A 15432-nucleotide genomic window follows, 5' to 3' on the forward strand; every position below is an offset into this window, starting at 1 on the left:
ACATGTTAGTGAAAATACCCAGTGTATTAGACACACCATCAGTCATATTATGTACAAAAGATTAATATGGCTATTTAGATGCAATGCAAAATAGCAATTTCACATTGATAAGTTTTTTGAACAACCACTTTGAAGCAGAGCATAAGGGCCTTGGAACCATGTACAAGGAAATATTCCAATGACAAGATCGTCAAAACAACTATGAACTTTTGGAAATGGTTGAAAAAAATTAATATTAGTGATGCAAGATGAGCATCAAGAAATTCACCCACTAACTAGCAGCTGGATGATACTAGGAAAAGCTACTTTGGTCACTGACAAACGCCTAGCCTAAGATGGAGAGGCTAATCCAAGCAACCCCGAAGTTATCAGGAAAATTTCAAAAGCTCAAACAATATTCATTCAATTTTCAACAATTATTGCATTCAATGGTCTTAATGGTCTCCCGACAATGTCTATTATGCTAGAAAGTTAAGGCATTAGTAAGTATCAACATGGAAATCCTAAAAGACAAAATAGCTTAAGAACAACAGAGTCAAAGCACAAGTTTGTGTATAAAGTTAATGCATCAAGCACTACTGTTTGCATAGACCTAATTAACACATAGTACCCCAAAAAAAAAAAAAAAAAAAAAAACCTTCAACTAACACCATTCAAGACTACTGCTTTTCAAAAAAAAATTCTTCTTTTTTATCCGCATTTTGGCAAGGTCAAGCAACCTTTTAGATTCCACTTAAGTCTAGTAATTGATGAAGGATATCAATATCTGCTGCAACATACATTCCAGGAACAATTCAGTGTAGCTGTCAAGTTCTTTATGAGAAAGGTATCCTTCACCTTACCATAAGCCATAGGATACTAAAAAAGGTACAGCCTATTTCCCTTTCTTTGCCATCTAATCTTCAATCTCCAAGAAAATCATGATTAAACCAAAAGAATTACTTATGGAAAAAAGACCTATTCAATTGCTTATTGGACAAAAAAAAATCATTAGCTGAGACTTTGCAAGCCTTTTAGCATTGTACGCATTTTCCATGGCTTGACTAATGAACATAAAAAATGAAATTCCGTAGCATCTTCTCAAACTAGATGCCAAGTGTAATATCTGATAGCCCTGATAATAACAAAGCAGAAAATTTTGAAAGAAAGAAGCAAAATCAAGTAACACATGCAGAGGGTACTAAGAGTGAGGTAATCCTTGCCTGTTATTAACAGAACCATCTTTGTTATAATGCTGGGCCCCAACAAGCTTCTTTCCTACATCCTGTAATTGCTGTCTCAGTGACACAGAGTACACTACAATAGTACACACAACACCAATAAATTTGTAAAGTTTGAACCTCCAAAAAAAAATTATGAGTTCAAATTTGTCTTAAATTTTACCATCGCCAGAATTTAACCCAATAAGCAAATCATGCCCATCCCTAGCATCGTGGTCGAATGAGTGGCACACGGGATTCGAATTACTGAAATGGATAGACTTTATTGGATCCTACATTTACCGATTAACCTGTCATACACCAACCAAAAATTTGCAAAAATCACTAAAACCTGAATAACCAAATACCATATTACCTTGTCTTGAGAATTCAAATCACTTATAAAGATAGCATCCCCCACATTGAAGACCAAGTAAGTCCCCTTCCCATCAAAGTTTGTAGTAGCCATTGAATTACTCGAACTTGATGACCCCAATGACCCAACTCTACCATTCCCACTAGTACTCTTACTCCCACCATTTCCTCCGACAAAGCTAAGAGCCCGGCTCCCATTACTTGCACCCAACAACCTCGCTGCCGCTGATCGTACCCCACTGCTAGCACTGAAGCTTGAAGGCTGCGCTGTTGGGGTTGATGGGGCTGGCTTGTCCTTTAGATGAGCAAGGGTTACCTAGGATAAAACTCAACCAACAATGTTTTCAAAACTTTAGTATAAACAATAAATAAGTAAAAAGCTAATTCATTTAACTAAAAAGTGTGACCAACAATGAAATATAGAGAATGGAGTCTGAGAACATTCCCAGGATAAGAGAATAGACTAAAATGTTTTCAGACTTCATGTTAAGAAATGTGTATGAAAAAAGAAGATAGAAATTAAAATTAAAATGACATAAAAATTCTCAATTGGGCACAAATATATCCTAGCATGTTAACACGGATTAAAAATTGCTTTTAAAAAAAAACGATTATAAAGATAAACACTAAGAAAAACAAATTAACATAATATCAAAACCAACGAAAACTCTATCCAAAAGCTGAGTCTGAGAAACGGGTATTGATCATTGATTAAACCCTAGAAATCAATGTCAACAACAAAAATGCTCACAGGACATCCTTTTCACGAAATGGGTATTGAAGAAACCTCCCCTCAAAAAAGTGCTTCCAAGTATTAATTGAGACTGAAAAAGAATAAAAGGACTGAGAATTTCAAGTACCTGAGTGGCGGTCTTGCCATGGGCGTAATGAAGGAGACCCGAGGGATGGGTCTTTTCGTAGTGGAGCTTGTAGCGGCCTTCTGGGGGTTTGAAATAGGTCTTTAGGGCCGGTGATTGTGCGGTGGCGGATGAAGACGACGTTGACATCATGCCGTTGGAGCTGTTGATCATGGTGTTGCTTATGGTAGGCCCGGGAGCATGTGATCATGACACTACTAGGGCTTTCAATTTCAACGCTGGTTCTCAAAGAAAAGACCTCGCAGTGTGGTCTGCTTCTGGGTTGCTCTGTTTCGTTAACCTCTTCTTTGTCGGTCTTCAATGGCTTCCTAATCAGAAGGCGGGATCCTGTGGTTTGTGGCTTATGCGAACGTTGGTGATGATGGTAATGATAGTTCAATGGGGGTGGAGATTTGACTTTGTGGGGTTTGAGTCAACGAAATAGACGGTGGGGATGACGAGGTCTGCACTATCTGTCCTTGTCTCTGGATTGAGAGAGTGCGAAGCTGCGTGAAGCATGAAAACAGCGAATGACACAAACGCAATGCGATGGACTCCGTTGTGATTGATTCAACCGGAAATCAGGTTTTGTCAAATCTTTCATGATTTACTTTTGTGACCTTTTTTTTCTCTCTCTTCTCTTTCATGGACTCCCGGTACATCGAAGAAAGCATATTCTGTGGTTGATGGTGTCGCCATGTGGGCTGAGCCCATCAAGGTTTTCGTGGACAATAAGACAATTTGATTTTGTATTTAGGGCTTTTGATGAAATCAAATGATGTTTTTGTTTACGCAGGTTAATTGTCCTCTTGAGTGTTTGTTTTATATTTTGTTTTGGGTTTTCGTAGAAGCTCAAGCCCAATGGATTATTCATTGGGCTCAAAAGATTTTAGCCCAAATTGCTATTTAACCAAAGTTGGTGGGTTACATAAAGAGTGGATGGTGTGATTTGGTTAGGTCTCCCACAAAGCTTTGGACATTAGATGGTACCTTTTAGGAGAGAGAGTTTTCTTTTAAATTAAATTGGGTTTGATTTTTTTTTTTTTTTTTTTTAATTTAGTTTATTAAATTGAGATGTGTTTAAAATGAATATGATCAGAGTATGTGATTCGCGAGAATGAAATGCATTTTGGATAAATGTCAGTTTAATAAAATTCTCATGCATTTTTGAGCAAATGTTGGTTTAATAATTCTTCCGATTCAACTTAGAAGAAAACTGACTCAATCAAAAGAGAAGTGATAGAGAACCAAACTAATGAACCCAAAAAAATTTTCAAACTGACATGACAAGGGTTTTTAAATTAAAAAAATGTAATTCTCTCTCCTTTGTTTGTCACGTCAGTTTAAAAAATTTTCTGGGTTTATTTGTTTGACTCCCTAGCACTTTTCTAACCAAAAGGCTAAAAACGGGTCAAAGAACGGCAACACTCTTTGCTTCATCATCACTTTGATGATTTTTTTTTTTTTTTTTTTTTTTGCTGAGATCCACCATCGAGCTAACTAATAACTTTATCATCAGTAGTCAAATTTGAAATCCCCACAGACCAACGTTTAAATTGCTGACAAAATAAACTTTTGTAAAGTAATAGGGCTGCATTGAGTGCAATGGAAATCATTGTTGAAAGAGGACGCAACATATATGATCAGACGATAGAATTAGATACAACATACCTCTTTCATCACGCATTGGTCAAAAAAGAAATAAGGAAGCCGTTGGTCCATATTGGTTGCACCATAACATCACCAGCTGCATCATTATCATCCACTTTAACTACTCCTCGATCGTATTTCATCACTTCAACCACAAGTTTTCCTTTTAAAGTTTGCCATACCAACAAGCAAAAACACACTTGTATTATTCTTAAAGTATTCCACTCCCGGCCACTTCAATGACCTTTCTCTTGAAGGCTCTAGATTCAGATCTAGACTTTAAACTGGCCTTTGCCTTTGTTTGGCCCTTCTTTTTTTTTTTTTTTTTTAATTTATTTATTAAAATTTGATTGATATGAAAAAAAGTAAGAATGTTAGATGAATAGTATGTGGCTATTGCTAAACATAACCTAAGATATACTGATCTTGTAGTTATTTGGCTCATATCTTATAGTCTAAGGTATCTACATATAGATATGAGTAATGCTAGGGATCATCTTTATCTTTTTAAAGTTGATGTGGCTTTTAAAATTACAATTAAATTTTAGATGAATCTTACTTGAATTTTGATTTAATAGTGAATTTGAAAATCACATCAGCTTTAAAATGATAAAAAGATGGTCCCTAGCATTACTCTATAGATATATGTCTTAGGTTTTATAGATTCCCTTTAAGTTTGAGATTCTCAAATTTATAAATTTTAGCTGTTTATCTCATCGAAGCGTCTAAAATAAGCCATGTTTCAGCATTTAATGATAAAATTTAATGAGGGAGCTACCCTTAAGGAATTTAATTAGTCATGTTTTCTCGTTAAATGTTAAAACATGTCTTATTTTAGACGCTTAAATGAAATGAACGGCTGAGATTTATAAATTTAAAAATCTCAAATTTAAAGCAAATTTTAGGAGATCACAATCCAGTTTTATAGCTCATTCTGCAGCTGGTATACCGGTTAATGACCTTTCAGGTGCCGTCCACAATGACTGTGTTTGGGTAGGGGCTTGAAAAATAGAGTGGGCCAGTATTGTAGCAGATTTGATTGATGTGAAAAAAAAAAAAAGTAAGAATGTTTTTTATGAAAAAGTGAAAAAATTTGTTTTATAGTAATTTTTTTATTTGAATAATAATAAAAAGTGATTGATGTGATGTAAAAAGTAAGAATGTTTGGATTGATTTTGAAAAAAAAAAAAAAAAAATAGAACTTTGGGTCGTCCCGCCCTTCCCCAAACACAACTAGTATTTTCACATTTTCACTATGGGCCGTCATAACTAGTACCGTCGGCAACATTCTCTCGTATCTTACTTTCATTTTAACAATCCTCTCCAAAGCGGTAGAATGGATTGTGGCATGAATAGTGTTATGTTGTTTGTATTTGATTTGTTTTTCTTTCTTGGTATTGTTCTACTACTTCTTTTGCTCATTAAAAAGAAACCTTTTCTGATTTTTTTCCTGGGTCCCAAACAAAACTCTCTCTCTCTCTCCCTCTTACTTAACAATAAAGATGAAGACTGAGGTTCTCATGCCACCTTAAATTGCACCATTTCACCTAACTCTTTGGACTCCCTTAATTACCATTTCATGTCTTCACTTCACCACTACACACATTATATATAAGACGACCCCGTTTTCCCATCCCACCACCCCAATAGCACAACACTACATGCAGTTAACGATGAAGCAGCTGCTTCAATATTTCCCCTTCCTTCTTTTCTTCTTCATCTTCTTCCTCCATTCCACCACAACTCCCGCTCATTCCCAGGCCGTTTCTCCGGGACCATCGGGCCCCACCAACATCACCGGAATCCTCGACAAGGCCGGACAGTTCACCACCTTCATCCGCCTCCTAAAAGGCACCCAGGTGGCCAACCAAATCAACACGCAGCTCAACAACTCCAACCAAGGCCTCACAATCTTCGCACCCACCGACAACGCTTTCTCCGCACTCAAATCCGGCACTCTAAACTCCCTCACCGACCAACAAAAAGTCCAGCTGGTGCAATTCCACATCCTCCCTTCTCTCTTCTCCATATCGCAGTTCCAAACCGTCAGCAACCCTCTGCGCACGCAGGCCGGCGACAGCAGCAACGGCGAGTTCCCGTTAAACGTAACCACCTCAGGAAACCAAGTGAATCTAACGACAGGGGTCGTCGACGCAACGGTGGCGAACACTATATTTAGTGATAGCCAGTTTGCGGTGTATCAGGTGGACAAGGTGCTCCTTCCGCTGGATATTTTTGGGGCACCTGTGTCGCCGGCTCCGGCTCCGTCGTCTGATAAGCCTGAGAAAAGAGTTTCGGGTTCGGATGCTCCATCTGGGTCTAAGAATGATGCCTCCGTTGACACTTCTGGTGCAACGACAGGAGCAGTATCCTTTGGAGGAGTTGCAGTTAGTGCCGCAATATTTTGTTCTTTGTGGTTGTGATTTTTGTGTTGATTGATTGATTGATTGATGATGATGAAATCTTGAGCGCGGCTGTTTTGATTTCTACTATATTAAATCATTATTCTTTTGATTAATGTCTGTGTCGCTATTACATGTTTGAGGAATTGGAGTGCTCGAGCTGACTGCTGAGTGACGCTTTTGCCATGGGCGTAAATGTAATGAAGAAGATCGAAGGGATGGGCCTTTCGGCCCAGTGATTGTGCCTCGCGTTGATTAGTGTTTCATATGGGCTTGACGAAAGTGGGTTGAGTATCAAAGCCCAAGCCTGCATGTTTGGCCTATCATGTTGAAATATATAAAGCGTCATTTAATTTGTTTAGGCGTGAAATATTTTTCGTTTTAGTGAAATTATATTTTAATTTTTTTTTTCCGAAAATATTTTTTTTGGCGTTTGGCATATACGGAAAATGTTTTTTTATTTTTTTATTTTTAATCATATGTTAACCTTTAAAAAGTCAATATTTATTAGCAACATATACAAATATTAATATACATTTTTTTTAAAAAAAAAATCTAAAAAATTTGAGTTCCGATTGTGGTGCACCGGGACACCGTCAGGACATTGCTAAGACATTGTCGTGACACTATCATAAATACACACAAGTACATGTTCTGGCTGGGACTTGATGATGTCTCGACATAGTCCTGATGGTGTCACGATGAGTCCCAGCCAGGGCCTCGACGATGTTCCAACATAGTCTTTACTATGTTACGGCAGGTCCCAGGTCCCGATGAAATCCCAATGGTGGCCCGATTAGGTCACAATGCGTTCCCAATGAAGTCCCAATGGTGCCCTAACTAGGACTCGGCGGGGCCTGATGGTATCTTAGCGGGGTCTTGGTGGGGGCTCAGCAAAGTCCTAGTAGTGTCCCGACGGTGTCCTGGCAGAGTCTAGACAATGCATTGACGGGTTCTAACGGAGTCCTAATAGGGTCCTAGCAGTGTCCCAATAAAGTCTCAGTCAGGTCCCAACGGTATCTCAACAGAGTTCCGGTAGGGTCCCAACAATGTCTCGACGATGTCCTCGACCAAGTCCCAGTGAAGTCCCGCTAGTGTTATAACAGGGTCTCAGCAAAGTATTGATGGTTTGAGAATGAAATGCTTAAACTCGGAAAATGGTTTACGGTTTTAAAAAAGAGAAACCATTTCATGAAAATTAAAGAAGTTTTTTTTTTTTTTTTTTGTCAAACTGAAAAATGCTTTTTTCCATTGACTATTATTTTCTATTGCACCAAACACAAAAAGGTAATAAAAAAAAATCATAAATTATTTTACGCCAAGACAAACAGAACCTAATTGTTAATTTAAGGGAAAATGTGTACTTTCTTTTTCTTTTTTCTTTTTTCTGAAGTCTAGTGGGCCTAATGGTTACCGAAAGGAAGGTAGCACTCTTCCTTTGTTTAAGATCTCCAATGATGTAGGCAGCATTCGGTTCTAAATTCATTGTACGAAGACAAACGATTTTACCAATTGAACTCAACTATTGAAAAGCCATATTCGTAATTTATACGGTATACCTTGAGGATGGTATACGGGACAATGTGTACTTACATACCTTTGAGGATGGTATAACTTGTGTGGTTTCATCTCGCCAATAAGTCTCTCACGAGGCTTTTTGATGGAGGTGAAATCTAATGAGTTATCATGGACCGGGATTGGCTTCAATATGAATGAGTCATAACAGAGCTCACTAATCTAAGAAAGTGTTCGGGCAATTCAAACAATATATTTTTTCAATTAATTATTCTAATTGACTGCAATTCAAGTTCATTATTTATAGGCCTCAAACAAAGTTTAGGATGGCAAAATTCACAAGATATTGTTGCCGATCCAATGGGCTGAAAATGGGCGACTTAAAAGGAGGTTTATTAGATAATCACCGTTTTCATGCACAACATCTCAGCGACAGCAACCATTATGCACATAGACAGTTATCATTGTGCTATCATCTGCTCTGATGTTACAACTATCTCTTAAAAGTTTAAAAGGATAAGTTATACCATCTAACAATTATCCTAACATATATGATGAAAAAAGTATATATAATCTTTTTCTCTCTTTATTTATTTATTGGAATTTTGAAGACTTATATACAATTTTAATTTGTCTCGCAACCTGAAATGACAGAATTAAGAGGGATGGATTCATTTCATTTTTTTGGATCCAAATAGAACGAGTGGGCAACCATTGATCCATTGGTTCCACCAATCAAAGCATCATCACAACATCTCACCCTTTACCACCTTAAAATGAGGTTCTCTTACTACCTTTATAAATTGCATCATTTCACCTAACCCTTCTTTCTATATATACCCGCAATCCACCGCACACTAGAATCAAGGCTTAGTAAATCTACATCTCTTCTCATTGCATGCACCTTGCAAAGCTGGGTATAATGAAGCAAGTCATTCACTTCTCGTTTCTTATATTTTTCATCTTCTTCATCTGTTGCACCACAACCTCAGCTCAAGCTCCAGCAGAGTCTCCAGCAGCAGCAGTACCATCAGGCCCCATCAAAATCATCTCAATCCTCAAGAAGTCCGGCCATTTCACTACATTCATTCGGCTCCTAAAAAACACCGACATGGCGGAACAAATCAACGGACAGCTTAAAAAGAATAACCTCGGCCGCACCCTCTTTGCCCCGCCGGACAGCGGCTTCTCCGACCTCAAATTAGGCACTCTAAACTCTCTTAGTGATAGAGAACAGCTCCAACTGGTGCAATTCCATCTCATCCCTGATTACTTATCTGTATTGCAGCTCCAAACTGCTACAAACCCTGTGCATACAGTGGCTGGCGACAGCAACGAGGGTGATTTTCAGCTAAATGTAACATCCTCATCAACACAAGTCAACATAACAACAGGGGTTGTAAATGCAACAATAGACGATACCCTATTTAATGAAAATGGCCGGCTTGCTATTTATCAGGTGGACCACGTGCTTCTTCCACTAAAACTCTTTGGGACATCTCCGCTGACACCACCGCCGTCTAAGCCTGAGAAGGATGATGGTTTAAATGCTACTGCTCCAGTATCTTCTGGTGGAGTTGATCCAAACGGCCAAGTAACGGCGGCAATATCGGTTGGAGTTGCGGTTGCTGCCTTGTTTTCCCTTTGGCTATGATCTTTGGTGTTGGTTGATGATGATGAGTACATTTTGTGTGTAACTGCTTTTGTGATTTCAATTTTCAACCAAATAAATCTTTGGAATAATCTCTAATCTCTTTCTCAGCATACAATTGGTTTATATACAACGAAAGATTCAACAGACACCAGACCACCTTTAAGCAAATTCACGACAGATTACCTTATCAATTCCTTCCAGTTTCTACGAGCATGGATCTTAAACAAAAAAAAAAAAAAAAAAAACAACAACAACAAAAATCCCTGTATGGACGATAAATAGTAGTTTAACTAAGTAAATTTGAAATTTACCACATGTCTAGTCTCAGTATTATAATATTAATTAAATTTATTTATTGTTATTAATTTAAGTTTTTAAGATAAACGATGATTTAATAAACAATAATAAATAACAAAACTAAAAACTAGAATATTGCGATCAATTCCAAATTTCCAATGCACCACCGAGTAGACATTGGCACGGGCACACAAATTCAGAGGGAGTAAAAGTTTCTTAATGGGCCACTCAGCGAATAATAGGATATTTAAGGAAATTACGTACTATAGAAGAAATTAATCAACTCCATAATCTCTAATGAACATTACATGAAATTCAATTTTTGAGCAAATATTTATTTGCATTGTCGAGAATAAAATAAATTCAACTATGTCAACCAGCATCAGTGGCTGGTTGGATTCTAAAGGATCCATTATCTAAAGGCAAATGCAACATATACAGTAAACCAGGGGCTCATCAATTTCCTTTTATGAACCAATACAAATTCCAGACTCAAATATTCCGCAAAGCAAAACTTCCTCAAGAGATATAATTTCACGTATCAAGCCTCTCTGGATTGCCAAAGTATTTACTACCACGTACTAGTCAGAAATTAGTCACATTGGTGTTTTAGGGCTCTCCTCTGTAAAAAGCTACTGCATTTTAATAACTTTCTTCATGAACTTTTCAGGAGAAAAGCATCCTCATTCTTTTACCTAAATCAAAACTGGAATTCAAACCCTCCAGGAAAGCCTCCCCCAAATCCGCCACCAGGGAAGCCACCCTCAAACGAAAATGTATACTGCTGCCCCCCACCACCAAAGTTGGGGTGGAAACCGCCTCCGCCCGATCCCATGCCCATATCTTCAATGTCCTCCCCTCTATCATATCTTGTTCGTTTGTCTTCGTTGCTGAGAACCTATTAAGAACAACACATAAATCAGAACTAGCAACATGTCTTTCTAGTGGAATTCTTTTTATTACTGTAACTTATTGATCAAATTCTAGTCAGAAGGGAAAGATTAAACAAAAAATTACAGAATCAGACCTCATATGCAGCAGCAATTTCTCGAAACTGAGCCTCTGCTTCTTCTCTATTTTCAACATTCTTATCGGGGTGCCACTGCAAAGCAAGCTTCTTGTAGGCACGCTTAATCTCGGACATGGATGAAGTCTTTGAAACTCCTAAAATCTTGTACCAGTCTTTGCGTTGGCTCATCTTTAAAGCTTTCTCAGCTCTCATCAGTGCTTCCCGAATATTCATATCCTGCATCAATTGGCAAGTTACTTCTATCATAAATCATCTAGGGTGAGGCAAATAACAAAGCACTTATGAAAAATATAAAACTAGAAATCAACAGAAAGTTGCTTAAAGGCAAGTAGGCAACAATTTCACAAAAAGACAAGAGAACAAAAATGATTGACTGATTGAGTAAGTAACTGCAAAGGTAAAACGGAATCATTTCAATCTAAACAACACAATTAACAGATAGTAGCTTGAAGGCAATAATTTCAGAAAAAGACAAGGGAACATAGATGATTGACTGATTGACTAAGTAACTGCAAACGTAAAATGGAAACATTTCAATCTGAACACAATCAAACAATGCTGAACAGTTAATCTAAGCGAAGAATAGTGAAAGGATTCAAACAGAGAAGAGCAGAGAGATAAAGGACATGACAAATGGATACTTATCATGAAGGGTGTATTGCAACACAGAAACTCAAGCATATGAGATTCTCAACTAAGTTTCCAGCAAATGACTTCTCGTAGATTTTAACACTCAAGTAGAGTGACCAGAAGAAAGGAATTGGAAGCAATACAAGTGATTAGTCACTTCTCTAGACATTGCAATTCATACTTAAAAATTTAATCTTTAATGTTTTCAAACAATTTTTTCCAAACTGCCAACCTCTGAAGTATTTCACTCAGTCACTAAAGCAAATTCCATCAGCTCTAACTCAAAAGATATAGGTCTCACAGTAACCTGGGGAAGAATTTAATAGCTAGAAATAAGTGAAGGATTTATTTAATCCCCATATTTCTAAATTTGCTGAATGGGACCCAGTATAGGAAGAGCATAGCACATAGGTGCACAACTCATATACCAACGGCATGCACTATTCATTTGCCTTAACTAGTATTGAAATTGATAAATCCTGACTCCAAACAATGACACAGAAAATTGCTTGAAAACCTATAGTAATTTATTATCTTCAATATAGGAAAGACCATTTAAGCTTTAAATTCATAAGAAGTGTGTTATGCATCACATCACTGACTATAACACTATACTAGCAGAGAAATTCAATATTATGACTAACCTGAGGTGATTTTTGAGCTGCTGATTTCAGATCTTCAACAGCTCCCTCCCAATCCTCTGTTAGAAGTTTAGCTTCACCCCTCTGAAAAAAAAAAAAAAACACACATATAATAGAGAACAAATTAGTCTTATCCTGCTGGACAATAAAGCTAAAATGTTTCATTAACGCACATATAATTCCACCTAGGACATGGATTCTATATGAACCAATGGATTGTGACAAGTCATTACTACTAGCAATAACAAAGAAGAGCGTAGAAGCACCAGCAAACCTGAACAAAAGCATCAATAAGTTCCCCATCGATGTTGAGTGCTTCATCACAACTGGTTATAGCATCCTTTCCCCTACCAAGCTTGACTAAAACGTTACACAAGGCAAGATGAAGGTGTACATTATGTGCAAGATGATTAGGGTCCAATGCAAGTGCTCCTTTGAAATCCTCCACCGCAAGCCTCAGCTTACCCTTATTTACATTATCTTCTGCCTGTTAAGACACAAGTATGGGAACAAAATTACCACCAGTGGTGAACATTGTGATGACCCTGAAGAATGTTGACTGAGGAATTGTAGTTCATCCCAATTCCCTCACCAACTAAGCCCCTACCCCGAGAAAGAGCGGAAAAAAAAAGGAGAAACTCCAAGAAATTTACTGGGCTTACACTTTTACTCTTCTTGAGTAAATTTTTCAATCCAAAATATGCTTTTTTAAGTTCACTGTGCTCTGGATCTAGGCGGAGACCTTTCTGAAAATGCCTGAAAAATAAAATAATACAAATTATATATAAAAATAATAATTAATCTAGCCAAATCATAACGACATTACAGCTTTGTTACACAAACCTTATGGCAACATCATGATCTGCTAGATAATAGTAGGCACGGCCACGTAACAATAAAGCCTCTAGATTGTCCTCATCTTCCTTAAGAATAAATCCAGACTCAGATATGGCACTGGAATAGTCTCTCTCTGCTAATAATAACTTCACTTTGAGGAGTTTGGCCTGCAAAGGGAAAAGCAAATGGGTTAATGGGCTGCTGAAAAACTTAAATTACAGAAGACTATTAATCCAATCTCCATGGGTCAGTTTACATGCTGCTCTCGATATAGTCATGGTAGAAGGGAGATGAAATGAATGACAGTCATTAGAAAACAAAAAAACTAGCAGATGTTGTTACCTTTAAGCATGCTGGAGAAAAAACAAGCACAACTTTATCCACATATTCCAGAGATTTTGTAAAGTCCCCTGAATCGAAGAGAGTCCAAGCTGTATCTAGAGCACTCCGAGCCTGACGCAATTGAGAAAGCTCCTTTTCTGCAGCTGAATTCCTAGGTTTTAACTCCAGGAACTTTTCGTAGCTCTTCTCAGATTCCTCATATCTACATCAGCCAAAAATTGCCTGAATCATATAATATTCCAATCAGAAATTGGAAGGGGAGAGAGAGCCTAGGAGGGGTGACCCTATATTCTTTTCTAATATTTTTACATTAAGAGGATGCTGTGCTAATGTGTGTAAATATCAGTCTCAACTTTATATAGTTGTATCAACTTAGATTTATTGTTACAATAAATAACTATAGTCAATTCATACACACAGTAGACTACCAGAGAGCAATATGGAAAAGAGAGAGAAGAAGAAGAAAGAAAGACAGCAAAATCTTGATGGATGTATTGGTCGCGCCTTGCAATTAGATTGACCATCATAAGATGGGTAACTCAGATCATACTCTTTATGCTCAGGGGCAGATCACATTATCAGCCACAGAGTATGATCACAGTAATCACATGATAAACAGGACAGTCACAATAGCAAAGGATAAGGTCCTCTACCCCTACGGGACAATTAAAGGAGGAATAGAGCTAGAGTTAAATGGCTGATTATTAACAATTAATCCCCTGCTGAACAAAACCCAGTATCTTTACCAATCACATCCATTGTATTTCCAATTAATGCATTAGCATTTATTATAATCACTCTAGAAGGTAAAGAAAGATTGGTAACTTCCATAACAATAATCAGAAGAATTCAATGTTTTGAATGACATTAGAAAAAGAAAACACTAGAGAAACTAACAAAAATTTAAACAGTGAAAGAACCTGCATAGCTGACGAAGAACGGATGCACGGCGAAAATAAGCTTCCGAAAGTGTTGGATCTGCCTCTATAGCAGCATTAAGATCATCAATTGCCTCACTATAGCGTTTCACTTTTATACTTTGCGAAACCCTCTCAAGCAACTCCGCGGCACTACCAGGTTTGCCATCTGCATTCCCACATTACACCCGTAAGATATCATCCACACAAGATAGTCAAACCAGAGACAAAGCTTCCAATTATGAAGAAGAAGCTAGTATGTGCATAAAACCGTATAATGATAGCACAAATTCAAACCCACATGGATAAAATTACAATTTCTTGTTCTGCTTCATCAGTTCATGATGGCAGGCATTGTTCATAGAAACAAAAAATCACAAAACACAAAAAAATAAACGATTAAATTTCCAAAAAAAAAACTTTTTTTTGGCGGGGTTGGGGGAACCAGAACCCAAGCAACGAGAAGATGATCGAGGAAATAGAAATTGTAAACAACGGAAGTAGATCAAGAAGAAGCGTATTGATTTCAAGCCTAAAAGAGGAAAGAAAATCCAAGTAAACAGATCGAAGCGTGAGAGTCACAAACCTAACGCAGAAACCAGCGGCTGGAGGAGGAGGAGCTGGCAAGCAAACACAAAATGGAGTATGAACACCGAGTACACCAATCCTCTCCATGCCACCCCATCCATGGCCGTTGAGAATCTCGCAAGATTCATCGTCTCTCGCTCTTTTTCGCAAACACTTTTTGTGTTGTACAGATAAATATAAGCTTCACTCGTATAAGCACAGAGATAACAGAGAGGGTCCAAGAATTCAGATTACATTATATTTCCTTCCAATATTTGGTGTTTATTGGATTTAATATTAGAGAACCGAGGCGAGGGTCTGCATGTTCTTCCACGTTGCTCCTACCAATCCCTGTGATACACGTGGATTTAGCACCATTCTTTGGCCACCTGTCAAGAATCAGGCTAATAGGAAACTGACACGTCACGGAGAGCTTTCGTATCCTTTTTTGGTTGCTTTTGGATCCTTGATTACTTTTTTTTTTTTTTTTTTTTGTTATATATGAAATTGTATTGGATT

At 37.6% G+C, this 15432-nt stretch overlaps 4 protein-coding genes across 4 annotated transcripts; 2 read left to right on the forward strand and 2 right to left on the reverse strand.

Annotated features, from left to right (window-relative positions):
- Positions 1-1150: 1150 nt before the first annotated feature.
- On the reverse strand, positions 1151-3063 carry LOC132191272 (uncharacterized). The gene is made up of 4 exons (XM_059606217.1): positions 2435-3063; positions 1576-1890; positions 1384-1492; positions 1151-1296 (listed from the first exon to the last, which is right to left on the reverse strand). The coding sequence occupies exons 1-4, from the start codon at positions 2603-2605 to the stop codon at positions 1181-1183; spliced, it is 711 nt and encodes a 236-aa protein (XP_059462200.1). The 5' UTR covers positions 2606-3063; the 3' UTR covers positions 1151-1180.
- Positions 3064-5728: 2665 nt separating this feature from the next.
- On the forward strand, positions 5729-6868 carry LOC132161600 (fasciclin-like arabinogalactan protein 11). The gene has a single exon (XM_059571757.1). The coding sequence runs from the start codon at positions 5743-5745 to the stop codon at positions 6502-6504; it is 762 nt and encodes a 253-aa protein (XP_059427740.1). The 5' UTR covers positions 5729-5742; the 3' UTR covers positions 6505-6868.
- A 2015-nt stretch (positions 6869-8883) lies between these two features.
- On the forward strand, positions 8884-9731 carry LOC132162177 (fasciclin-like arabinogalactan protein 11). The gene has a single exon (XM_059572441.1). The coding sequence runs from the start codon at positions 8897-8899 to the stop codon at positions 9650-9652; it is 756 nt and encodes a 251-aa protein (XP_059428424.1). The 5' UTR covers positions 8884-8896; the 3' UTR covers positions 9653-9731.
- Positions 9732-10195: 464 nt separating this feature from the next.
- LOC132191247 (dnaJ protein P58IPK homolog) lies at positions 10196-15254 on the reverse strand. Its single transcript, XM_059606186.1, has 9 exons — positions 14933-15254; positions 14350-14515; positions 13430-13631; positions 13094-13254; positions 12913-13006; positions 12525-12737; positions 12254-12334; positions 10977-11195; positions 10196-10847 (listed from the first exon to the last, which is right to left on the reverse strand). Exons 1-9 carry the CDS (start codon positions 15060-15062, stop codon positions 10650-10652), a joined length of 1464 nt encoding a protein of 487 aa, XP_059462169.1. The 5' UTR covers positions 15063-15254; the 3' UTR covers positions 10196-10649.
- Between the last annotated feature and the right edge of the window lie 178 nt (positions 15255-15432).

The sequence above is a fragment of the Corylus avellana genome, chromosome ca9 (genome assembly GCF_901000735.1).
Source record: "Corylus avellana chromosome ca9, CavTom2PMs-1.0".
Lineage (NCBI taxonomy): Eukaryota > Viridiplantae > Streptophyta > Magnoliopsida > Fagales > Betulaceae > Corylus > Corylus avellana.

Excerpts from the sequence above, each read along its gene's own strand:
- LOC132161600 (XM_059571757.1), top strand. The coding sequence starts at position 5,743 with ATGCAGTTAACGATGAAGCAGCTGCTTCAATATTTCCCCTTCCTTCTT.
- LOC132162177 (XM_059572441.1), top strand. The coding sequence starts at position 8,897 with ATGCACCTTGCAAAGCTGGGTATAATGAAGCAAGTCATTCACTTCTCG.
- LOC132191272 (XM_059606217.1), bottom strand. The coding sequence starts at position 2,605 with ATGATCAACAGCTCCAACGGCATGATGTCAACGTCGTCTTCATCCGCC. Across the intron at positions 1,891-2,434 it reads ATGGCAAGACCGCCACTCAG|GTAACCCTTGCTCATCTAAA; the intron begins GTACTTGAAATT and ends GTTTTATCCTAG. Across the intron at positions 1,297-1,383 it reads TGGGTTAAATTCTGGCGATG|TGTACTCTGTGTCACTGAGA; the intron begins GTAAAATTTAAG and ends GTACTATTGTAG.
- LOC132191247 (XM_059606186.1), bottom strand. The coding sequence starts at position 15,062 with ATGAATCTTGCGAGATTCTCAACGGCCATGGATGGGGTGGCATGGAGA. Across the intron at positions 13,255-13,429 it reads TTTCTCCAGCATGCTTAAAG|GCCAAACTCCTCAAAGTGAA; the intron begins GTAACAACATCT and ends TTCCCTTTGCAG. Across the intron at positions 10,848-10,976 it reads AAATTGCTGCTGCATATGAG|GTTCTCAGCAACGAAGACAA; the intron begins GTCTGATTCTGT and ends TGTTCTTAATAG.